The following is a 25962-nucleotide window of genomic DNA, read 5'->3' as shown; positions in this document are numbered from 1 at the left end:
CAATTTTTTAAGACAAAACCCAAATTAACATATGTTACAAAATCAAAATGAAGACGATGACTCTTGTCCTTCGGTAATGTCCTTAATGTGTTTTTTTTTCTTTTCACATTTCCAAATTTAGCTAGATAAAAAAAATATACACAGCAAGGATTGAGATTTCAATGTCCATTACTTTTTTTTGAGGCTTCCCTAAATTGGATAAAATGGTACACCACATCTTTCAAAATACAAGGAAGCACAGCTTTGTCACCATGAGAATAACAGCCATTCTTCACTTGGATTCTCTCTCTCAGCTCTTTTTCACTTGATGCTTGCTGCTTGAAAACTGCTCCCAAGTATTTGAACTTGCAGATTCTTGAAGGATCAATCCCCACCTGACAGCATCAGGAGTTGTATCCCTGTGCTACCATCTCTCAAACTTAGTAGAAGGTGCCCAGTCTTGTTCACTGAAGTTACCATGGAAGCAGGACTGCATCATCAGCAGGGTTAGGATTTTTAGGTGCAAATTTCAGATGAGAAAATTAAAGGAAAATAGGACAAAAGGTGCTGGTTTATTCAACTAATTCAACGATTTATCTTTCCTGTATTCTAGTTTATTGAATTACAAACAAGTACATCAAATTATCACTCATCAAAAGAAGGAAAAAACATGAAGCTTGTTGTACTTCAAGACATTAAGAATCTCTACATTTTAAAAAGTAAGTCTGTTTCTATTAGGAAATAGAATGTCTTTGTAGATGCTAAAGCTTCTTTCGACATCCACAGAAACCATTTGGGCAAACCTTGTATTTATTCGGAATGGCAATTCTACAGATTCTACTGAAGACTAGACTCAAATTTGTCGTTGGCAAAGCCATCTAATGGCTTCCTCATGGAAGTAAAAGTATCCCATTGTTTTTCCTTTTCCAGACCTTGTTCTAATCATTTTATAACTGCAGTCAGGTACTTGTAACTGTGAACACAATATAGTTCTGTCTGCAAATTATGTATTTTCTTCGGTAACAGACGTTGCTGTGCCTTAGAAATTGCACCTGCATCAGCTGGATCCAAAGAATGCACAAACTCTCTTTGTCAAAATTCTCACATAACATAGCAGCACACTCAATCCACGATCCCCAGCGAGTAATGACTGGAAAATTTTTTAGGGGCAGGCCAGTGTTTTTACTGTAGGCAACAACATGACTCTGAGTTTTCAGTGGAATCTTCTTCAGGGCAGAGATGAATTGATTTGCGATTTCGTATTTGTTCCTTATGGATTCACAAACCCTGTGAAGGGCATGAACCAAGCATGTCACATGCTTCAACTTAGGAAATAAAGGTTTCATTTGGTTAACAGCTGAAACCACATATGGAGCTTAGTCCATAACCACAAAAAGTTTTTCAATCTTGATACCAGTAGGCCAGAGTTTTTGGCAGAAGTTCATAATTGATTGCATTATTGTACTGGCATTGGCTTTCTGCAGCTCATACATTTTTAACAACATGGGCTTAACGTTCTCCCCTGCTAAGGGAAAAACTAAAATGTTCAAAATATATTGTTCCATTGCGTCCATGGTTTCATCCACAATGATTCCCACATCGCAGTTAGTCACTTTCTCCTTGATTCTTTGTATAGTTTCTTGGTAAACAGACTCCATGTAGTCTTTTCTTAAAGTACTCTCATTGGGCATTGACATCTTTGTGTATTTTTCAAGAAATCCCTTGAAGGCTGGATGATTCACCTTATTGAGTGGAATTTCTGCTTGTGTAAGAGCTACGCACAAATCAGTGTTTAATTCCTTCAAATTTGGGCTTTTTGAAGAACTCTGTTGAAACACATTTCGTAATAGAAGTCTTAATTCATTTGATGCTTAGAGCTGGAAATGTGTTGTTTGATGCAAACTGCTGGTGTTTTACATCTAACAAAGTTCTTGAATCACAAATAGTACATCGCATAACAGTTCCATCAGTGTCTATGAAATCTTGTTTGAATTCCTGATCCAGAGCAATAAATCAGCCACTGGACACCTTTGGCATGGTAAAATTTAGTAGTACATTCATTGAGTAATGTAACAAAGTGCTAACACCAGTTCACTTGCTAACTCAGTGCTATTATCATACAACTCACTCTTGTGCTTACTCGCTCACTTGATGTCCACACTCTCTTATAACACCGCGACAGTTACCAGAATGTTCTCATTCATGCTGGAACTGCAGTCTCAGCGATTTCTAGTATCTTCGAATAGAACCCAGTGTCAATTCTCGGAACTACGCGGGTGCAGTTGCTAACATCTCTATGTCACCAGTCTCCGCCTCCATGCGAACAGATGACGTCTCTCACAGTAACAAACTCATATTCATGAACAGCATGCTACTGATTCTGGTGGGATAGAAGCACTCATTGTCAATTTCATTATTGCGGGCTACATTATAGCGGTAAAGCGAGAGAAAGAGGTTTTGTCAAACACACAATTATTCTCCATTGTTGCAGGTGTGCTTTCAACTCCCGGGCGGTGTTTACTGAAAGAGGTAGGCTTACTATTCGCACATACACAGCGAGCTGAGGAGGCATTAATTGAAAGTTAAATATTTTATATTAATTAGAAAATTTCTAGAATAAATTGGAATTAAGAAATAAAAAAGGAGAAAAAAGGGGATCATGGGCATGGTTGGGGGAAAAAAGGGATAAAGGTCTCAAAAAAGGAAAAAAGGTGCGTGAAAAGTGCCTCTTTTCGCAACTAGAAACAACATTGCAAACTGTGATATATTTCCGAACAGCTTTAATTTACCCTAACAAAAGAGGTGCGCACCTAAAAATCTTAACCCTGGTCATCAGCATAGACTAAGGGTGTAATGTTCTCCCCTCTGAACCGGATTCCATAAAAATTCTTGTGGAGCGATTCTCCAGTAAAATGTTAAAAGGTGTTGGATACAGACTATTTAGACTGTATTCTTGCCTCTGCTCTGTAACAAATGTTGAAGTTCTCCGTGAATGAGCTCTTGAATTTTACCTTGGCTTTTGTTTCACTCAAGCTGATTTTTATCGTATTGACAAACTTCTTGGATACTCCAAACTCGATTCAGTGGTTAAAGAGACTCACCCTATCATTACAGTCATACTACCTCTCTGACACTCGCTGACATGACAAGAGCTGAATTCTGTCAAGAAGACAGTTTGACAAGATTTTTCTTGAGAAGGGTAATTTGGCAGTAGTTGCTGCATTTTATTTTCATTTTGTCGTTCTTCTGAACTGAATGGATCATTGCAGGTTTACAGTTTTGTGGAACCTATTTCACAGCCAATATAATCTCGGATCAACCTATGGATTCTCCCGCTTTTGTTCCTTTTTAGCCTCATCACTTGCTTCCTTATTTCTGTCAGTATGGGGTGGAGGGTAATCTGAGCCTGTTGTACCTGGAATATGGAACTTGAAGGACTCAGTGGGTTCTTCAAAGTTGAGGAGACTGCTGAAGTATTCTTTCTATATCTTCATGTCGTCTCGTTTATTGGCTAAAATTCTTTAGTTGTCCTTGATGAACTTCTGTCAGCTCTGTTATTCCTTCTTCAAAGAAGTAATCTTACCTGTGCGGTGTTGTTCTCTGTCTTGGGTTTATCTTTCAGTTTCTAGAATTGCGTATACGAGGGCTATGCTGAAAGTTTTTAGCAGAGTGTGAGAACATTTTTTTATTTGCGAAACAACAATTACAACTTTCCAAAATACTCTCCATTAGCACATATGCATTTTTCCATTCTCTGATACCACTTAGAAAACGTTTCAGTCCAAGCTTCTTTCGGGATGTCACTTAGTGCACTATCGTACGCTGCAATGGCCTCTTCATCTGATGAAAACCGCTGCCCATGTATTTTTTCCTTGGTCTTAGGGAACAGAAAGAAGTCACATGGGGCCAGGTCAGGTGAATGGGGGGGGAGATGAGGTAACACTCTCACTTTTCCCCTTTCCAAGAAGTCCATTGTTCTGGCAGCCCTGTGTGCAGATCCGCTGTCGTGATGCAGCAGAAGGTGTCCACTCTTGGACTTTGGGTGCTGTGACCTCCAAGTGGCGAGGACTTTGGGAAGACAGTCATTCACATACCATTCAGCATTTACTGTACGACGTGTGTCCAAGGTCACAGAGGTGAGATGCACCATTTTCGTAAAAAGATAAACCCAAGACAGAGAATAACACCGCACAGGTAAGATTACTTCTTTGAAGAAGGAATAACAGAGCTGACAGAAGTTCATCAAGGACAACTGAAGAATTTTAGCCAATAAACGAGACAAATTTCTTTCCGGAGCCCCGACTTCGTCGAACTTTTGTGGGTGGTTCCTCCCCTGGAAAACACCACACAGAAGACTGTCTCTTCATTTCAGGGTCATAATGGTAGACGCATGTTTCATCACCTGTGATGATATTGTAGGTGTCTTCGGACTGCTCTCCATTGAATTTTTCTAGCATGAAATGACACCAGTCTACTCTCTCCTCCTTTTGGCTTTCTGTCAGGGAATTTGGCACCCAACGGGCACATCTCGTGGTAAGGCCTAAATAATCGTGAACGATGGTCTGCGCTGCTCTTGACCCAATATTTAAGGTCCTTTCAATGCCACACAATGTAAGATGTGGATCTGCTTTAATCATTTCCCTTACAGCATCAATGTTTTCTTAGTCACAGCTGTTGCTGGGCACCCGAGACGAAGTTCATCTTTAATTGACTGCCGACCCCTTGAAAACTTGCGAAACAAATTTTCAACTGTGGCTCTAGAAGGGGCAGCCGCACAAAAAACGCGCAGCAAAGAAGAATTACATTCTTCCGCACTTAATTTCTTTTTATAATCATAAAAAATCATTGCTCGAAAATCGCAGCGCAACAGATCCATCTTGCAGCGTATCTGACTCAGCACTGCCTGTGCTTTCTTCCCTCGCTGTGGAGGAACTACCGCTAGGATGGGTTGCATGCGCATGTTCCAAGGTTGAAAAACAATTGCTCTTTCAAATGAAAATAATTCCATTGTCCTCAGAATTACAGTTTACGCGCTGCTAAAAACTTTCGGCATAATCTTCGTGTAGCCTAGGGCTAGTAAATTACTGCATGGTTAATTGCTGAAGAACTTAGTGAGGATTGTGAGAAGGTTGGAGTAAAAAATCTAATACTGAGACAAATATTCACTTCGTAAGAAAGTTTCTCAGGTAAGGTCTCCAAGTGTTTGATTATAATTGAGATATTGTCTTATCAAGGGAATATTTGTGTTGTGATTTAAATTTTCACTTCAGCCTTCTTACAATCTCCATACATCATGTCAGTAAAATTTATGTGTATTTACTGGCTATTTATCTAAATAGTACTATTGTCATTATTGCCATCTTTTTCAGATGTTTCTAGAATTACATATATAGCAAATGGCTAGTAAATTACTACATGGCTGACAACTGAAGATGATGTCGAAGAATTGTGTAAATCATAACACAAATATCCACTTTGTAAGAAAGTTTCTTGGGTAAAGTCTCCACGTGTTTGATTATGAAATATAAACAGAAGATTGTGTCAGTAAAATTTATTTGTATGTACTGGCTAATTATCTAGGTAATACTGTAGTCATTATGCAACCTTTCTTTTTCTATAGTGACATTGACACTTCTGTTGTTTTCATTGGTAACATTCTTTTTAACTTGTGCCGGAAGTGTGGATCAAGGTTCCATTGTATTTCTGTCACATATATTATCTAATAGCTGAGCGGTAAAGTAAAACAAATTATATTTGTTGTTTATTGGGTTCTTATTTATCTTGAATTGTTCTGTGTTCTTATGCAGAATTTATTTTTCAGATGACCAGTTCAGATCGAGCTTTAATAAATGCATTCCGAGAAATAAATAACATGGCTGATCGAATCAACTTGCCAAAAACAATTGTGGATCGTGCAAATAATCTGTTCAAACAAGTTCATGATGGCAAAAATTTGAAAGGACGCTCTAATGATGCTATTGCTTCTGCATGCTTGTATATTGCGTGCCGTCAAGAGGGAGTGCCACGGACATTCAAGGTATTCATTCAGATAATACAACATATTATTCATTACTGCATCGTTGTTAATGTGTATAATGTGTATACCTTAGTTATGTTACAATGTAGTTTGAGGCCGTTATGAGATACTGTGATTTGTGATGGTGTTATAATCACACTTATAATGACGAGAGAATAGTTACTTGTGTGTGGTACTAGCGACCGTCCTTGGCTTCTTACAGGAGCAACTTTTAATTTATGATTATAGATCTTCTAAGATTTCTGTCTAGACAAGATTAGTAAGAGTTATTTCCCCCATGGCGCAACAGCCCCGAAGGGCCTTGGCCTACCAAGCGACCGCTGCTCAGCCTGAAGGCCTGCAGATTGCGAGGTGTCATGTGGCCAGCACGACGAATCCTCTTGGCTTTCTAGACAGGGGCCACCATCTCACCGTCAGATAGTTCCTCAATTGTAATCATGTAGGCTGAGTGGACCTCGAACCAGCCCTCAGAATCAGGTAAAAGTCACTGACCTGGCTGGGAATCGAACCCGGAGCTTCCAGGTAAGAGGTAGGCTCGCTACCCCTACACCGTAGGGCCGGCCTAGTATGTGCTATTGCTACACGTTAAATCACGGATGACGTCCATATTCAGTCAGTACACAAGATTAATAAGAAAGGATTCATCCACCAAGATTTCAGGGTACTCTGAGCACGTGGAGAACTGGGCCTGAAAGGGGATCATGGATTTGGTATTAGGAGGAAAGGAAGAATATTTGTTCACTTAAAATCAATTCTTCTTTGATCCAGATTATTAACATTTCAACCTAGATTTCATAATAGAACATTTCAGGAGTACACATATAATGTACAATTTGATAACACCCACCACCGAAGAAGACCTGTACCCAGAATTTCTAACAACAGAATTCAGAAGTAAAAAATAGTCAAGATATGACCATGAAGTTTGGTGTCTGCTGTCAATAAATTGACGTAGTAACACAATTTGTGGAGACAATACTGTAAGTGCTAAGTTATTCACTATTAATCTTAGCAATAAATACTCCATCTACATGCTAAATCATGGATGCTGAGACCTGTGTAGAATCTCTAGGATGTGGAATGTGTTTGTAGAATATTTTATTTGTAAACTTATCCTTTAAGGAAGACTTACTGTGTGAATTGGAGTGTTGTGCTAGAATATTTTATTCAAATTCCGTTTAGCTACCTAACCTCTACAGTGTAAAATATTTTTGTAGCATATTGTATACAGTATTACCCCGCATTTACGTTCCCGGCTTTTACGTTTTCCCGTCTTTTACAGCATTTTTTGTTAGTCCTCTGAGATTTCCTATGCTCACAATGCATTAAAATCCTCAAATTTACGTTCGAGACATTTTATGCATCCCGCCATTTATGCCACGACAGGCCGTTCGAGAGGAAAAAATACGAGGTAAAATGGTGTCGCAACTAACCTAAAACTCTTTGAGTAACCACGGTATGACGACCGGATCAAACAACCATTGTCTATAATAACTCTTAGAACTCTCAGTATTGAACTTCCGCTTAACCAACACAGCGCATTCTTTGATATCAGGTATTTTCCACAACGTCCCAAACCTTATTTTCAAATCCGAATTAACTCTCTAAATCTCACATAAACACCAACTTTCCACCATAATCCTATGACTTTTGAATGTAAGTAAACAAACACCCAATAAAAATCAAAAACATGTATAATACCACACATATAGTATCTGGGTAATGGCATAATGCAGAGCCCAACAAATCCGCGAAGGAGAAGGGGGAGTCGCCGCGTGTTTGCTTTATTGCTAAATACAGTATAAGCCACAAGGAGATGTTATCAAATGATTCAGTGTTTGCCTGAGTTCGTTATTTAACTGTTATTGTTTTACACTTGCGTTTGTTGTTGGAGTTGTTAAAGTTATTGTCGCTGATTCGTCACATTTATTTTTGTTTATTTGTTTTGTTTCTTGTTCTTGTTATGTGAGTCAAGTGGTCAAAGTGAATTGCCGCGATCTTCCTTTCTCGTCGTGTGTACTTTTTAATCCTTCTTTGTTATTGCTTTATTGTTTTCCTGCTAATAATGGAGAAAAAAAGAAGGAAGGAAAAACTTTCATTATGGATGAGAAAGTTCAAATATTAGAAAAGGTTGATTCGTACCACGGAACATATGTTTCATTGGCACGCAAATTGCAGCTTCCTATATCCACGCTGAATACAATAACAATTATTGTGAAGCATTACATCAAGTGCTTCAGAATGCGGACCGAACTCCAAGAAAAGGAAGTATGTGTTATACTGCAAATACGAGAAAAAAGGAAAAATGGTAAAAAGTTGGTTCGGAACTTCAAGAGCCGCAGGCATTCCAGTTGATGTGCTCTTAAGGGAAAAGGTGCTTAAAGTGGCAAACATTCTTGGCATTGAAAATTTCAGCATTTCCAGGGACTGGAAAAGGTATAATCTAACCTATAAAACTGTTTGTGGGGAATCTAATGCAGTTAGTGATGAAACTGTGGAAGAATGGATCGATAAAAGATTGGAGGAGCTAACCAAGGATTACGAACCCAGGAACATTTTTAACCTAGTTGAAACTTGACTGTTTTTCAGTGTGTTGCCCAGCAAGATTTTGGCATTCAAAGGAAATAAATGCCATAGTGGGAAAACACAGCAAGATGAGGAGGAGGAGGAGGAGGAGGAGGAGATATGTTGATAAACCTATTCCAACAAATATTCCAGGAGGAAATACTGCCCAATGAATGGGGGAAGAGTACCATAATTGCCATTTTAAAGAAAAGGGAGACATTCAGGATTGTGCAAATTACAGAGGAATAACACTCACGTTCTTCACTATGAAGATCTGGAAAAAAAGTCATTGAAAGTAGGCTTAGGCAGGACACAATAATAGGAGAAGAACAGTTTGGATTTATGCCAGGGAAAGGAGCCATAGATGCCATTTTTTCTCTAAGATAGCTTATGGAAAGACACAGAGAGAAGAAGAAATAATTGCATATGGTGTTCATTGATCTAGAAAAGGCTTATGATCATTTGCCCCACCAAGTAGTATGGAGATGCACGAGATCCAAGGGAGTACCAGAGAAGTATGTGCGCATCATTCGGGATATGTACCATGGTGCAAAGACGCAATTTAGAAGCAGTGTAGGGCTAACGGAAACCATACCAGTTGAAGTTGGTCTCCATCAAGGATCTGCACTGAGTCCCTATATCTTTGATCTGATAATGGATGTTCTCTCTGAAAGCCTTAGAGAACCAGCTCCTTGGTGCATGCTTTTTGCAGATGACATCATACTATGCAGTACTAATAGACAACAACTTGCACTTAAACTAGAACACTGGAGAAAAGCACTGGAGGATAGGGGTCTTAAAATCAGTCTGAAGAAGACAGAATACTTGTGCTTTGGTGGAAAGGAAAATTATAGTGTGAAAATGGATGGAAATCAACTCCACGCAAGTAGTAGTTTCAAGTACCTTGGATCAACTGTATCTGAGGATGGTAATCTAGATCTGGAAATTACACACCGAATTCAGGCTGCCTGGTTAAATTGGAAAAGGCTGTCTGGTGTCCTCTGTGACATAGAAAAGACATGGTCGTTTGCCCCGCAAAGAAGTATGGAGATGCATGAGATCCAAGGGAGTACCAGAGAAGTATGTACACATCATTCAGGATATGTACCATGGGGCAAAGACGCAGGGGAGAGCCTACAAAAGTGTGGTGAGACCTGCCATGATATACGGAGCAGGAACTTGGCCAGTAGTACAATCACAAAATAAACAGCTACATGTAGCTGAAATGAAAATGCTGCCTTGGATGTGTGCTGTTACTAGGAAAGACCACATCAAGAACAGCTTCATACGAGGCAGTGAAGGTAACTGAAGCATCACAGAAAGTTCAAGAAAGGCAGTTGCTCTGGTATGGTCACATTAAGCGCAGGGTTGAGAACTATGTAGCAAGAAGAGTGCTTGACTTGGAGGTGAAGGGCAGGAGGGAGAGAGGCAGACCTAGAAGAAGATGGATGGACTGTGTGCGGGAAGACTTGGCAGAAAAACAGTTAACTGAAAACACCATTTGGGACCGAGGGACATGGAAAAGATTTGTCAAAAGCGTCGACCCCGCATGAGTGGGAAAAGACGAAGAAGAAGAAGAAGAAGAAGAAGATGTATAACTATGTGCACAGTGAATAAAATTTGCTGCTTCTTCCCAACTAACACTTATATTAACACTAATAACACTTTAACCTCATCTGGACCCTCTACAGAGTCTAATTTCCTCCCAGATCAGTGATATTTATAGGTAGTCCTTATATAAACTGTACAATAAAATATATTTGTCCACAGATACACATTTTGGGTATTAAAGGCAGCCAACAGCCTTTAACATTGTCTACTTGTTGAGAACTAGATCTTGCATAGAGCATTCTTAGATTCCAAATAACAATACTGAGGTTAAGGAGATCAAATTGTGAGCAACTGGATTATTAAATTCGAGGAGGAAATAACGAAGCTCCCACCAAGATTGTAGAAGATTTCAATGTAAGTTTCTTTGCTGTCAACCCTTCCAGTCTACTTCTAAACAAAAACAAACCATGAGTTTACAAAACATTATTAGGCGATCTACGGTACCAGATGTATACATAAGTTTTTGTTGGTTTTTGTTGTGAAGAAAAAATGTTATTTTCAAGGAAAATCCAGTTTTTGTTTATTCAAAATATTGGCCATCGGCTTATACACACTTTGCCCATCTTCCAGATAATTTATGGATACCATGCCAGAAAAACTGTTTGTCTTTTGCGGCAAACCATTCGTCGAGCCATTTTCCAACTTCCTGGAAATTGCTGGTGCTGGTCTGCGAGCGTGTGCCCCCTTGATGCAAAGAGGTGATAGATGGCGCCAGGTCAGGGCAGTACGGCGGGCGTGGAAGGATGTCCCATCTGAGCGATTTCAAGGTGTCTTTCACTTGTTTTGCTGTGTGAGATGGCGCATTGTCGCGTAATAAAATCAGTTTGCCATGTCTTCTGGCCCGTTCCGGTCGTCTTTCGATCAGTGCGTGATTTAAATTAATCATTTGTTGGTGATAGCGCTGTGCGTTAATGGTTTCGCCTGCAATTGCTCGTCTTTGCACTTTTGTGGTCTACCAGAGCGTGCACTATCTTTCACATTGAAATCACCACGTTTAAATTGTCAAAACCATGTCTCGTGTTCTAATCGATGGAGCGTGTTCACCATATGTTTCTACCAGCAAACGATGACTTTCAACAGCCTTTTTCTTTTGATTAAATAAGAAAAGTAATGTGTGCCGCAAATGTTCTTTAGGCACAAACATTGACATGATCACTGAACGATACAATACAGGCGCTAGTGTTTCGCGGACTCAGTTTGCGTTGGTGTTGTCAATGCCAGACGAACAAAGTGACGTATGTGTCACATTCATACGCTGCGTACTGTTCGCTGGTGCCATCTCTTAGTGAAACCGGAAAAGACTTGTGCATACCCCTGGTATATAACATTCTTGTTATGGATACTTTTGTCGTTTTGCTGAAAGAGTATGCTAAGGATCATTCATACGGCTTTTAAAATCTTCCATAAATGTTCTTGTAGTCATCATAAAATCCAATGCAAAATATATTTACTAACCTTATAGTGGCAATGAGCTGTTTTGGCTTTATCGTAACTCAGCTCTCTAAAAACTTCGATGCTGCTGTGATCCTATTCTTATAGAAAGGCTCTCTCCCTGACAGTGAACAAAAGTTTGTTTCAGCATATACAGAATTACCATTACAAAACTGCCTTCTGCCATCTTTACATGCATATAGCCAGCAAAATTGTATGGTGATCGTAACTACAAAATCTTAAATATCAGTGATTTTTTTTATTGAGACACAAATGCATTTTCCTTTTTATTTAACAGCATAACGCATGAAGGAAGAATATAGTGCAATCAATTTTATATCCTTAAGACATGGAGGCAGTCTTCAGCATTATTTGTTTTGCTCTATACACAATGCATTAATATTGTCTTTGGTATTTCATAACTGAGGAAGGATACCATGCATGCCAAGCCTGGCAGGAAGCCTTCTTTTTAATGAATACTTTCTCTCTCTCTCTCTCCCTCCAATCGTTCCACTCATGACTGAGTATCGTGACTCAAGGACTTTGTTGTTTCTTTTATAAGCTGATGTCATTCTGTACGAACTTGCATTTTTCGGGCAGTAATTCTCTATGGTAAGTCCATGATCTCTCTTACTTGATCAACCCATCTTTTTGTGACCCTTTCTCGTGACCTTGTGCCAGAACTTTTCCTTGGACAATTCATTTTTCCAGGTTGTCATCCTTTCTTATGTGACCAAGGATTGCAGTATTCTCTGGTACACAGGTTGGCATAGACTTTCTTGTATTCCAATTTCCCGGATGGCAGAATAATTTGTTCGCCTGGCTGTCCACTATATTCGCAACATCCTTCTCCAACACCACATTTCAAAGGCGTTGATTTGGTTCCTGTTTTAGCTTTTATGATCCAAATTTTGCATCCATACAGGAAGATCGAGAACACAAGCGAATGGACTAATCTTTTCTTCGCATTCATAGATATTGTTCTATCTTGCCAGATCTTCTTTAAGTTTGCCTTAGCTGTACGTCCTAGAATAATGCGACGCTCGATTTATTTTTTGCAGCTGATTATTGAACCAAGATAAGGAAACTGACAGACTCTTTGTAGATTGTTTAGGTGCTGTGGCAGCTGAATCTCTGCACTTTTGTTGACAGTCATTAGTTTTGTCTGGTTCCAGTTAATTTCCAGGCCAAGGTTTGACTTTCCTATTGTACGCGATCCATTATCTCGACAAGTTCCTGTACACTGCTGGCTACAAGTGTGTTGTCGTCTGCAAAACGGAGATTATTAATTCTCTTCCCACCAATCAAAAATCCTCCTCAACTGTCGAGGGCATGATATATTCACCATAGATGTTAAACAATTGAGGTGATAAGATGCATCTTTGTCTCACACCTTTGGAGACTTTGAAATTTGATGATAGATCACCAACTCTGACTTTGGCCAAGTTGTTATTGTATAAGCCTTTTATAAGTGAAATGATATGAGATGGAATTTCCATTTCTTCTGGAACACACCACAACTTTGGCCACAAAACACAATCAAAGGCCTTTTGGTAGTCATTGAAGCACAGAAACAAAGGAATGTTGAATTCATGTGCCTTTTCAACCAACTAACAAATATTTAGAATCTGTTGCCTAGTTCCTCTTCCCTTGACAAACCCAGCCTGTTCTGATAGGAGCTGATATCTAATGTAAGGCTTCAAAAGTTAATTTATAATATTCAGTAATATTTTACTTGCATGTGATATTAGTGAGATGATTTGATAATTCCTGCAGTTCCTTGTTGATCCCTTTTTGTGTAATAGAATGAAGATGGAAATGAGCCAGTCCTGTGGCCATACACCACTGTCCCATACCTTGTTACAGATGAAGTGCATTAAACACACTCCTTCTCCCATTTCCTTAATAATTTCCCTAGTGATGCCATCACTTCCTGATGCTTTGTGGTTCTTCAGGTGTTTAATTGCATCTTCTACTTCTCTCCTCAGTATTGAAGGCTCTGGTTCTGAGTTAGATTGATTAGGGATGTTATTTCAAACATTTCTGGTAGTCACATCTGCATATAGATTTTCACGGTATCTTTTCCATCTTTCAGTGGCCTGTTGTTTCTCTTCAATGAGGGTACCATCTTCCACAACCCATGAACGGGGATTTAAGTCGCAGGTAATTTTCTTTACCTTCATAAAGAGATCACGGGGTTGACAGTGCTGCTTATGCAGTTCAATCTCTTCACAGATTTCATGAATCTGGTTTGCCTTATCAGATCTGCATTGCTTTTGAATCTTCCGTGATAGTGATGCGTGCATTTGTAAATATTCATCAGTTTTATAATTATTTCGTTTTAGCTGTTTCCTTCCCTCTATTAGCCTCAAAGTTTCGGCACTTAACCCTGGCTTCCTCGGAAAGGAATTGTGCCGGTGTATTTCCTTACTTGCACTACTCACAGCCAGTGGCGAGGCATGAACTAGATAAGACGGTAGACAGAGATTTTTTTAAATTTTACCTATTTTAAACATATTATATATGGGATTTTGTTTTCAATGCATGCAGATCTATATTCAAGATTCTGAAACTTAAGACAAACCCTGTAACAACCTATAACCTTACGTGCACTCGTTTTTTTTTTTTTTTTTTTTAATATGGGCCTACACTAATTAGGCAGCGGGAGTTGTCAAATAACAACAAACTTTAAGAATTAAAAAATAGCAATATACACGAGTCCCGTTAATCTGAACCCCGTTAATCCCAAAGTCCGGTTAATCCGAACTGAAATATTCAATTTTTAAAATAAATTCTCCTTACTGAAAAGAAAGAACATATTATAGAATGAAGATTTACTTGCATTTTATTAGTCACATTTTACTAGTATAACTTAATGTAAACATAATTACACATCATAAACCATCAATCACTTGTCGTTTATCTTTACAAAGTCTGTTAGTTTCATTTGCCGTAGTGATTGGAACCTACTCGAAGATGCAGTGTTAAACCAGCGTCTCATAAACATCATGTCAGTGGGCGTAGCAGCGGAGTGTTGCTCGACGTAGCATACAGCAAATTCTAAGGCGGCCGCGGCATCTGAATGCAACACTAGTTGTCCATTGTGGTCTTCTTCGTCGTCACTCTGTTCCTCATCAACTCCAGATTCTTTCTCCACCATAGCTACAATTTCTTTGTCTGTTTGTAATTGATGACAGTCAGCTTCCAACCACTCGCTAATGTCATTTTCATCGGCTTTCTCACATCCAGGAAGTTGTTGAACGATTTCAAGGAGATTGACATTTGCGTGCTTCCGCTGGACTCTCGATGAATGCGAGACTCGGCCAAAATTTCTTCCACGTTTTCCTCATGAACTGCTCACTGACACCCTCCCATGCCTTTGCTGCCCAGTATACCATGTCATTTACATTCACGTTCTTCAGTTTTGAAGAATAGTAAGTGAATTGTCATTCTCAATCACATACCTGAGAAGTTTCCGTTTATACACAAGTTTTACATTTTGCAGAACACCCTGGTCCATTGGCTGCAATATCGATGTAACATTAGGAGGCAAAAAAATTGCTCTTATTTCACCACAAATTAATTCACTCACTGCTGGGTGGGATGGAGCGTTGTCAATTAAAAGCAATGCCCGAGAAGGCAAACCACTTTTTACACTAAAATTTTTTACTGAGGGAACAAACTGTTTTCAAACCATTCCTTGAAAAGTTGTGCATTCATCCATGCCTTTGATTTCTGTAGTAAACTGGAAGAGTGTTCATGTTACAGTTTTTAAATGCCCTTGGTTTTGCTGACTTGCCGATAACCATTAGGGGCAATTTATTTGTTCCTGCAGCATTACTACACGCTAATACAGTAACACGTTCAGTACTCATCTTAAACCCAGGTGCACGAGACTCCTCCGCAGACGCAAGGCTTTTACTGGGAAGAGCCTTGAAATTTAAACCCGTTTCATTGGCGTTATATACTTGTTGCGGTGAATAATTTCCTGATGCTACCAAGTCATTAAATTCCCTGATGTAATCTTCTGCAGCGGCATGATCACCCGATAGCTGTTCTTCCGTTATTGTTAACTGACGTATTCCATGCCATTTCTTCCATCTATCGAACCATCCAGTACTGGCAATGAATGAAGCATCTCCATTCAATAATGTATTTAAATGACGCGCCTTTTCTTGAACAAGAGGTCTACTTAATGGAGTACCTTTTTGCCTCTCCTGTGAAAACCATAAATAAAGTGCTTCATCAAGTTTATCGAATTTGGACAGTTTTGATCTTTGGCAGATTTTAAGGATGTCTATTGATGATGCTGTGCAAAACTGTTCGATTTTAGAACGGTTTCTTTTCCAGTCGGAAATCATAGCTTTTCCAGCACCAAACTCGACATATAATTTTGAAGCACTGTCACCCTCATCCAACTGCGTCAGCACTTCATTTTTAATTTTATTTTTAAGAGTACACGACCGAGCTCGATAGCTGCAGTCGCTTAAGTGCGGCCAGTTTCCAGTATCCGGGAGATAGTAGGTTCGAACCCCACTGTCGGCAGCCTTGAAAATGGTTTTCCATGGTTTCCCATTTTCACACCAGGCAAATGCTGGGGCTGTACCTTAATTAAGGCCACAGCCGCTTCCTTCCCACTCCTAGACCTTCCCTGTCCCATCGTCGCCAAAAGACCTATCTTTGTCGGTGCGACGTAAAAAAAAAAAAAGTACACGACCTGTGCTTTCGTTTGCTTGCCATTTTCAAGCCTTAACTTAATCAGATTTATCACAGTATAGCGCTGCTAACAAGCTGAGACAAAGCCAGCAGCTAACTGAGGAGGTAGAATCACCCAGCACTGTGGCGTGCTGCTGTGAGTCACGTGTTCACTTTCTGCAGCGCTACCACTGAGAAAGCGGCAGAACTATTAAATCAACATCACAAGCAGCTCTTCACATCCCGGGCACAATGCAAAAGTGTAACCTGTTACCGTATTTTAGCAGTTTTAGGAGACAAGTTTTAACCTAGTTTTAGTCGTTTTCTCCTCTACGAGTTCTAATTTTTTTTTTTTTGCTAGTTGTTTTACGTCGCACCGACACAGATAGGTCTTACGGCGACGATGGGACAGGAAAGGGCTAGGAGTGGGAAGGAAGCGGCCGTGGCCTTAATTAAGGTACAGCCCCAGCATTTGCCTGGTGTGAAAATGGGAAACCACGGAAAACCATTTTCAGGGCTGCCGACAGTGGGGTTCGAACCTACTATCTCCCGAATACTGGATACTGGCTGCACTTAAGCGACTGCAGCTATCGAGCTCGGTATGAGTTCTTAACTACCCTACTGTAATTATATACAGTATTTTGTTAAAGTAACCGCTAAAGAATTGATATTTCGAATTACAGTATGTACTGTACTGTATTGTAGAAACTATTTTCCTCAGACAGTTGAGGCGCTGGCCTTCTGACCCCAACCTGGCAGGTTCGATCCTGGCTCAGTCCGGTTGTATTTGAATGTACTCAAATATGTCAGCCTCGTGTAAGTAGATTTACTGGCACGTAAAAGATCTCTTGCGGGAGAAAATCCCGGCACCTAGGCGTCTCCAGAAACCGTAAAAGTAATTAGGGGATTTAAAAACAATAATATTATTATTAGAAAATATTTTCCGTTTAATCCGAAAATTTCATAATCCGAACAGACTCCAGTCCCAAGTAGTTCGGATTAACGAGACTCTACTGTTTTTCATTGTTATGTAGATTTAATATGAAATATAAGAAATAAATAGATTTTTGTACAAGTCACCTTAAACAATATTTTTATATGAAGTAATTGAGTTCAGTCCGCCTGTCCTTCACTTCAGCAAATATATCTGTTACTCTTCTCTTGAAGTCAGGCATCTTGCTAAGATGCCACAGCAGTTCCTTCTCTGTAGTTAGAGTTCCTAAGTCAGAGTCTTTGGTTGGCCATCGAATTCCTTAAATAGGTTTTAAATCATTTGAAGGCACTCATAGCACGTTCACTAGATACTGACATTAACAGAATAAACATCATCAAGTTCAGCAGTTTTGTTGTTTGCGTATACACACTCTGGAATTCATTATTAAGAATGTAAGCCAATAGTTGTTGGGGTTATAATACTGTGACTAGTATTGGCAGGCAAGAAAATGCATGTACTTGGAGGGTTTTGATGCTGTCATTCATTTATTTGGTGTTGATTTCCTATATTTAGTATTTTGATATTAATAATAAAATAATAATAATCATCGTATTGACTCGGTTACCGTGCACGGACATTTCAGGTTGATGCCATTTGGCTGTCTGCTCGTCAATTTCGATGTTAAATTTCACTCTAGGATCACTAGATGGCAGATCGAGTAAACCGAAACTCCCTTGGTCGTCTGTGGCTTAGATTTAATGAATTTTGTCGGGTAAACACCAAATGTGTCACCAGAGATCTTTTACAATGCCGACATCGTACGACATGGAGTGTCGAATGGACTTTTTTCGCCCTTCAAAAATCTGACTACCTGTGCCATGTTTGAACCCGCTATCTTGGGATCCAGAGGCCGACACTCTACATTGATCCACAGAGCACTGGTCTTATAAACCAGGGGTTGGGAGTTCGATCCTCCCTGGGGGCTATGATGTGGATGTCATTTGAATATTATTATTTTATTTTGAGACGTATCTGATAATAAAGTAAATTCAAATTAATTACACTAAAAGCATGCCATACCCCTGTTGGTAGCATAGGCTCAATGCAAAAACATTTTAGCCTGTTGACCGGTACTGGTCTTGAGCGCTATGTCTGTAAGAAATGTCTTACATGGTAGCCAATAAGAGCACCTTTATAACTGAGATCCAAATACTAGCCAGTGAGAGCAAGAAGAGACGCTGGTAACTCTGTCTACTGGGCAGAGAAATCTCGCTATAGGAAAGTCATAGTTCAACACACAGTCGAATGTGTACAGTTAGGGAGCACGACCAGTCAACAGGATTATATTACTGAATGTCCAACAACAAAACTACAAAGAGGGAGCATCTGCACGTACTCAATATCTTTTAACGAGATTAGTACCAAGAAAACTAATGACACACCATAATATTTTCATGTTCATTATTCAACATTCTTAACCATATGAACGTAAAAGAAAAACAATATACATAGTTGAATATTCTAGAATGCTTGGTACAAACATATCTGTGAATGTACAAAATTAATATAATTCCAAAACCTACCGCAAGAATCATGTGAACATTTTTTCGTATTTTAATGTATTATTTGATAAATTTTATTACATCCATATCATAGAATGTTCCAGAATGTTTAGTATAAACATACCAATGAATGTATAGAACGATTCACCAATATGAACTGAACTTCAAAGTGTACTTCAAGAACGCCATAAACATTTTACTTGTTGAAATTGTATTTCACCAAATTATCTACTACTCACGAACAGTACACTAGAAATTTATGTAACACATACATGTCATAGAATTTTGAATGCTTGTTTTTAAACCAGAAGATACATCATATCATTGTATATTTTATATATTGTATATTTTAATCTTATCACTCACATCATGTGACATTCTTCATTAGATTTAGTAATGTTTTTAAAATTATTTTAAGTTAACTTTAGATCTTATGACCAGCTGAAGATGACCTCTATGAAGGTCGAAACCGGTACTGCTTAGTAACAAGGTATAATAAAGTATTGATTAGGTGGACAGTACCCATTCTTTGTGATTATGAATGCTTTTAGTTACCCCATATGTAAAAAATTTTTTACGCTATTTGAAATAAACATATTTGGTAACAGAATTACACTTACTTTATAATTGAATGATGTGATGTTGATAGATTTCCACTACTGCACAAAAACCATGGCAAGAGCAGCAATGCTAAAAGCTATGTAACAGTCTAACCAATCCATGAATAATTCAAGCTAGAGATAAGTGCTGCCCCATGCGTCATTTACGAGAAACGATCGGTATGCCGTTTTATCGAAGTATGTCATTTTAGGACAGGTTCCCTATGTCGATTAGTAATGGGGGAATGAATGTTTTTTAGGTGGTGATTGATTAAAAAATATTTCTTAACATCTAGGATGTAGAAGACCAGCCTTTATGTAAAATTTTAAGATCCTACCTCAGAACAAAGGATATTGTGTTTTTGAGAGTCAACCACCATCTAAATCCCTTAGGGGAGAAATATTTTGAAGTATATGTTATTTTACATCTAGGACATAAAGGAAAAGCCTTCTCGTAAAATTACAAATTTGTACGTCAAACGGTTTTGAAGGGGTGAGTAATTTAGTTTCTGGAGATAATACCATTTAACACCTTAGGGGTGGAGTTAGTGATAGGCAGTCTGAGACGTGGTCTGGAGATTTTTCGAGACTAGCGCAGGCAGTTTGCTCGCGAGGAATTTCGAGAGATCTCGAGAGTGTTGTCCCTGCATTGTGTGGGCGAACAACGTGTCGTAGGCCTACAGGTAGACGGAGCTGAATGTTGTTGGTGACGAGTATGTGAATAGCCAACCACAGGTCTTCTCCATTCCGTATATACGTGTCAACAAGCAACTAGGGCGTTCATTTGAATGGATGATAACCATAACGGTATAAGTAGCATTTTGGTCATTTAGAGAAAAAGGCATTTAAACATCTTCAACACTCATATAAAGCATGCTATTTGTAGTTATACCACCCATCACTAGAGCGCAGAATATTACCGCTATCACTTGTATCTCTTTGCTGGTGAAAGGATACATCCTGCACTTAACTCATTTTTTTTAAAATGTCACACCGTTATGGTTTTCATCCATTCATTTCTGCCGAGGTCTATTTAGATACAGTATAACAATTATAAAGGATACGCATTCTGGTAGCTACTGTAGGTTCACCTACCTGGATACTAGAGGCGTGCATTATTTGAACTCGAGACGGTACAAGATGCGTCTCGCTGCATTCGCAACCACCATTACGCAGGAGTGGAGCGTGAAATCTAAAATGGCTGAGTTTATTCCAATTCTTTCGACAGGTAGGTGTACATCATTATCAGACCCCACGTTCAATATCATTTGGCAACTGCTTGTGTGTACCGATATTTTGGTGACGAAGGAAATAATTCCTTACAATGTTATAGAGTATTCGTCCGACTCCTTGGCTGAATGATCAGCGTTGAGGCCTTCGGTTCAGAGGGTCTCGGGTTCGATTCGTGGCCAGGTCGGGGATTTTAATCATGTCTGATTAATTCTTCTGGCTCAGGGACTGGGTATTTGTGTTTGTTCTAACACTCTCTTAATATCCACACAACACACCACAGAAACACGCAATAGTGATTACCAGTGGCGTGCACTGAACCTCATCTACCCCAGCAACCCCAGCGGTGCTGGAGTAAATAACTTTGTACTGTTATTTTCTTATCATTCCTTATAACGCTTTTTATAAGGTTTAAAAAACTGCGAACATCTAAGCAAGTATCTCAACAATCCGCTCGCACTACCACAGTTCAGCTTCTCCATTGAGCTGGGTTTCCTTGCTGGCACGAAAGTGAGCTACCCCAGCGAAATTAAAGTCGCTTGGTTGACGCATGCACTTGAAGCTTCTTTGTCCTGGGAGTGGGGCGGGGCTGACCCCCCCCCCCCCCAATCCCCCCAGACCGCAATTTATGGCGACAGGACAGCTAGCTTGGTTAAGGTATGTTAGTTTTAATACTTGACACTCAGTGTTCAAAGAGACTACAAGAAAAATATCGACATGTTAACAGGATAGCCATTTGTACATCGTCTTACTAATAAAAATAGAGCCAGTTTATGAAATAAATTGTAATACCGGTATAGAAGAATATATTTTATTTCTGTATTTCAGCGTGTGTAAAGTTTTTTCGAGCAATTCATTGGTGGCATGTGTAGATTTTCCGATAACCGCAGAAAAATATTTAGGTTCCCCAGCTTAAACAGAGAGTTAAGTGCGAAGTAAAAGAATTTTGTATTTGCTTGTCTTTAATGGTGGTATATAGTGAATTGTTGTGGTGTTCCTCTTGGGTTATAGGTAAAGGTTTCGCGAGTTCTCTGGCATTCTTCATGAATATAACATGTGTTATACGTTGTTAAATTGAAATAACAAATAACGTAGTTCAGCCTATTCAATACAAATAAATAAAAAATGTAGTGTTACATTCCTATTTAATTATAAGTGGAAGCGGTAGCGGTTTTGATCCCAATCCGGGTCATCAGCCGAATAAAATGCAAAAACATTGCATAGGTATATAAGATATTAAAGAATGAGTCTTTCACACAACAGTTGAAGAGGCAATATAAGATAATGGGGATTGGCACTGTGCGATTTTAAAACGTTAAATCTAGAAGGAGTAGAAGGTCAGTCAATTATATGAAGTAAGGCATTGAACGTTTTAAAATCGCACAGTGCCAATCCCCATTATCTTATATTGCCTCTTCAACTGTTGTGTTAAAGACTCATTCTTTAATATCTTATTTACCCATGCATTGTTTTTGCATTTTATTCGGCTGATGACGACTTGGGGTCGAAACTGGTACCGCTTCCGCTTATTATTAAATAGGAATGTAACACTACATTTCTTATTTATTTGTATTGAATAGGTTGAACTACGTTATTTGTTATTTCAATTTAATTGTGATGCGGTTCAATATGGAAGATCATTAAATTTTCATCTTTAAATGTTATACGTTGTGATGAATATTTTTCCTCGTTTATCGTCGATGCATGTACACTCATCAAGCGAATGAAACTATAAAACTTTGGCGACAGTAAAATACCTGTTAAATTTTGCTGCTTCAGTTTAGGTTAGGCTTTTTAAGTTGTTAAAAACCATGATTGTACTATTGTGAAGCGTCACCAAGTGAAGCTATAAGTACATTTTTCAAAATCTGCTGTAGATCAAGTTATGATGGTGCCATCACTACCGTGAATAACATATTTATCAATTTGGAAATATGTGCGAAAATGCAGCCTTATAAAATTGTAATGTTGACTTTACAGAGTGTAGTGGGGCTACGATTGCTTATATTAAAAAAAAAAACCTTTTTGCAGCTGGGGTAACGAATGTGTTCACTGCATGCCACTGGTGATTACACCCTTCCACATAGGGTTGGCGTCAGGAAGGGCATTGGCAGCCGTGAAAGAGGGCAGAATCCACATGTGCGACACAGTTCACACCTTTTAAACCTAGGAATTTCATTTTTGTCCGTATTGAACTGAGAAAGGATGATAGGAAAACTTAAAACGGTCCACCTTTTCAATACAAAATGTTACAGTTTATTTATAACATGTATTTGTACTTGGAATTAGTTTCAACGCTGATTTGCGTCATCATCAGCCAAAATGTGGGAATAGGCAAGCATTTAGGCATTTATATTACACAAGGCGTTACATTAAACAATACACATCTTACAAGGAGATAAAAACAGGGACGAGTATAGAAACAAATGAATCGTTGAGAAAACAAAAGTTATACATATTAAAAATAACCTTAACCACACATCTTGCAGTGCGAAAGTGTCCTTCTTGAATGATTCCTGAATATGAAACACACGTGCACACATTTCTGAAGAGCCAGCAGGCAGGACAAAGTAAAGTGAAACCTTAAGAGTTCTCATTTTTCTATGTTCTGACTAACTAATGAAGTCTCCCTTGTGTTCCTGATAAACATACAAAATAGGAAATTCTCCTTCACTCTCAACAATAGCTATAAAGACCAATGGTAAAATTTCATTTTAAATATTGTGCAGAGACGTGAAAGCATGATTTTGAACATGATATAACTCCTTCATATAACTCAGCTTTTTACACAAGGTGTTACATTAAATAATACACATCTTACGAGGAGATAAAAGCAGGGACGAATGTAGAAACACATGCATCGTTGAGAAAGCAAAGTTATACATATTAAAAATAAGCTTAACCACACAACTTGCAGTGCGAAAATATTTGCCTTGAATGATTCCTGAATACAAAACGCACGCGCACACACTTCTAAAGAGCCAGCAGGCGGGGAAAAAATAAGGTGAAACCTTAAGAGTTCTTCTGAGAAGAGTTCATCATTCTTTCTATGATCTCATTAACTAATGAAGTCTCCCTTGAGTTCCTGATAAACATACACAACAGGAAATTAAACAATACACATCTTACAAGGAGATGAAAACAGGGAAAGTTATACATATTGAAAATAACCTTAACCACACATCTTGTAGTGCGAAAATATTCATCTTGAATGATTCCTGAATACAAAACACACGCGCACACATTTCTGAAGAGCACGCAGGTAGGAAAAAATAAAGTGAAACCTTAAGAGTTCTTCCGAGAAGAGTTCATCATTTTTTCTATGTTCCGACTAATTAATGAAGTCTCCCTTGAGTTCCTGATAAATATACACAACAGGAAAATTCTCCTTCACTCTCAACAATAGCTATAAAGACCAACGGTAAATTTCATTTTAAATATTGTCCAGAGACGTGAAAGCATGATCTTGAATATAATATAACTCCTTCATTTAACCCAATTTTTTACACAAGGTGTTACATTAAACAATACACATCTTACGAGGAGATAAAAACAGGGACGAATGTAGAAACAAAAGCATCGTTGAGAAAGCAAAAATTATACATATTAAAAATAAGCTTAACCACACAACTTGCAGTGCGAAAATATTTGCCTTGAGTGATTCCTGAATACAAGACGCACGCGCACACATTTCTAAAGAGCCAGCATCCAGGAAAAAGTAAGGTGAAACCTTAAGAGTTCTTCTGAGAAGAGTTCATCATTCACACCTGCCAAGAAGAAGAAGAAGAAGAAGAAGAAGAAGAAGTTACATAGAGTATTCACGTTATAATTAGGTACTTTGGTATATGACGGTGCAATGTCTAATTGTACGCGGCAACTGTAAGACGATCGTGATGTCCGAAACACAATGTAAGTCGTGGATGTCGGTTATTTTGAAGAGATAGCACAGCCCTGTGTTTGTTCAAAAGAAGTAAAATACGCCCAAATCAGTGAAGGGGAACCGTCTCGGAACACCTCTGTCCCGGTCTGCATCACAAGAAGCTACCCTGTCGAAGAAGCTTGTGGGAAGTGATTAGTAATTTGAGAGGTTTAAATCTTGAAATATTAGACATTCAACGTCCGGAAGAATTCGTTGGTACCGTTAATGGTACAAGGTCCCAGAAAAATGGTGTGTATCAAATTCAAGATTATTTCCGTTAAACCCCTGAATTTTACAAATAACTCTGTTTTGCAATAAAGAAAAGGAGTCAGAAATTCAGTCGAGTACCTTTGCTGGTGTGTAGACTCAGTTTTACATTTTCAACAACTTCTACATGATCCCAATTCTTATACATGTACTATTTTGAATTATATCATATTTAAAACCTACAGCATCCAAAGTTCTGTCAAATTTCAAATTCAAACGTCTAAGGGTTTGGAGGGATGAATAATTTCATCATAAATCATCACCCCCAGCCAAAACCTCTTAGAAGTGTATTAGGATCTTTTCTTATTTAAAATCTAAAATATATAGGAGTAACCTTCATATGAAATTTTAACATACCGGGCAAGTTGGCCATGCGGTTAGGGGCGCACAGCTGTGAGCTTGCATCCGGGAGATAGTGGGTTCAAGCCCACTGTCGGCAGCCCTGAAGATGGTTTTCCGTGGTTTTCCATTTTTCCACCAGACAAATGCTGGGGCTGTACCTTACTTAAGGCCATGGCTGCTTGCTTCCCACTCCTAGACCTTTCCTATCCCATCGGCGCCATAAGACCTCTCTTTGTCGGTGCGACATGAAAAAAGTTGTGATTGGAAAAATTTTAACCTTGTATGTCAAATGGTTTCAGAAAAATGAATATTTTTGTCATCAAGCCCCAAACCCCAGTCAAAAGCCCTTAGTAATATATTGTCTCAAGACCACTTCTTATTTAAAATCTAGAATTATAGGAGCAACAATTATGTGAAATTTTAACATTGCATGTCAAACAGTTTCAGAGAAATAAATATGTTTGTCATCAGAACTAACCCCCTGTCAAAACCCCTTAGGGGTGCATTGTTTTGAGACCAATTTCTATTTAAAATCTAAGACATTGAGGAGTAAACACCATGTGAAATTCCAACCATGTATGTCAAGCGATTTCAGAGAAATTGATATTTTTGTAATCAGGCCTCAGCCCTACACCCCGATCAAAAACCCTTAGGGGTGTATTGTCTTAAGACCACTTTTTATTTAAAATCTGTTACATATAGGTGCAAACATCATGTGAAATTTCAGCCTCATATGCCAGTCGATTTCAGAAATATGAATATTTGTGTTTTTAGACCTCGCCCTCATGATC

General features: G+C 38.7%; 1 protein-coding gene across 1 annotated transcript in view; it reads left to right on the top strand.

Moving 5' to 3' along the window:
• Window positions 1–25962, top strand: part of TfIIB (transcription factor IIB) — a 162454-nt gene that overhangs the window by 100852 nt on the left and 35640 nt on the right. The window contains exon 4 of the mRNA XM_067145464.2: window positions 5801–6016. Within this exon, the coding sequence (XP_067001565.1) occupies window positions 5801–6016 (216 nt within the window). The remainder of the gene's footprint in view (window positions 1–5800; window positions 6017–25962) is intronic.

Source organism: Anabrus simplex, chromosome 4, assembly GCF_040414725.1.
Source record: "Anabrus simplex isolate iqAnaSimp1 chromosome 4, ASM4041472v1, whole genome shotgun sequence".
Lineage (NCBI taxonomy): Eukaryota > Metazoa > Arthropoda > Insecta > Orthoptera > Tettigoniidae > Anabrus > Anabrus simplex.
Note: the sequence above shows the minus strand (reverse complement) of the source record. Positions and strands in the feature narration are given on the sequence as shown.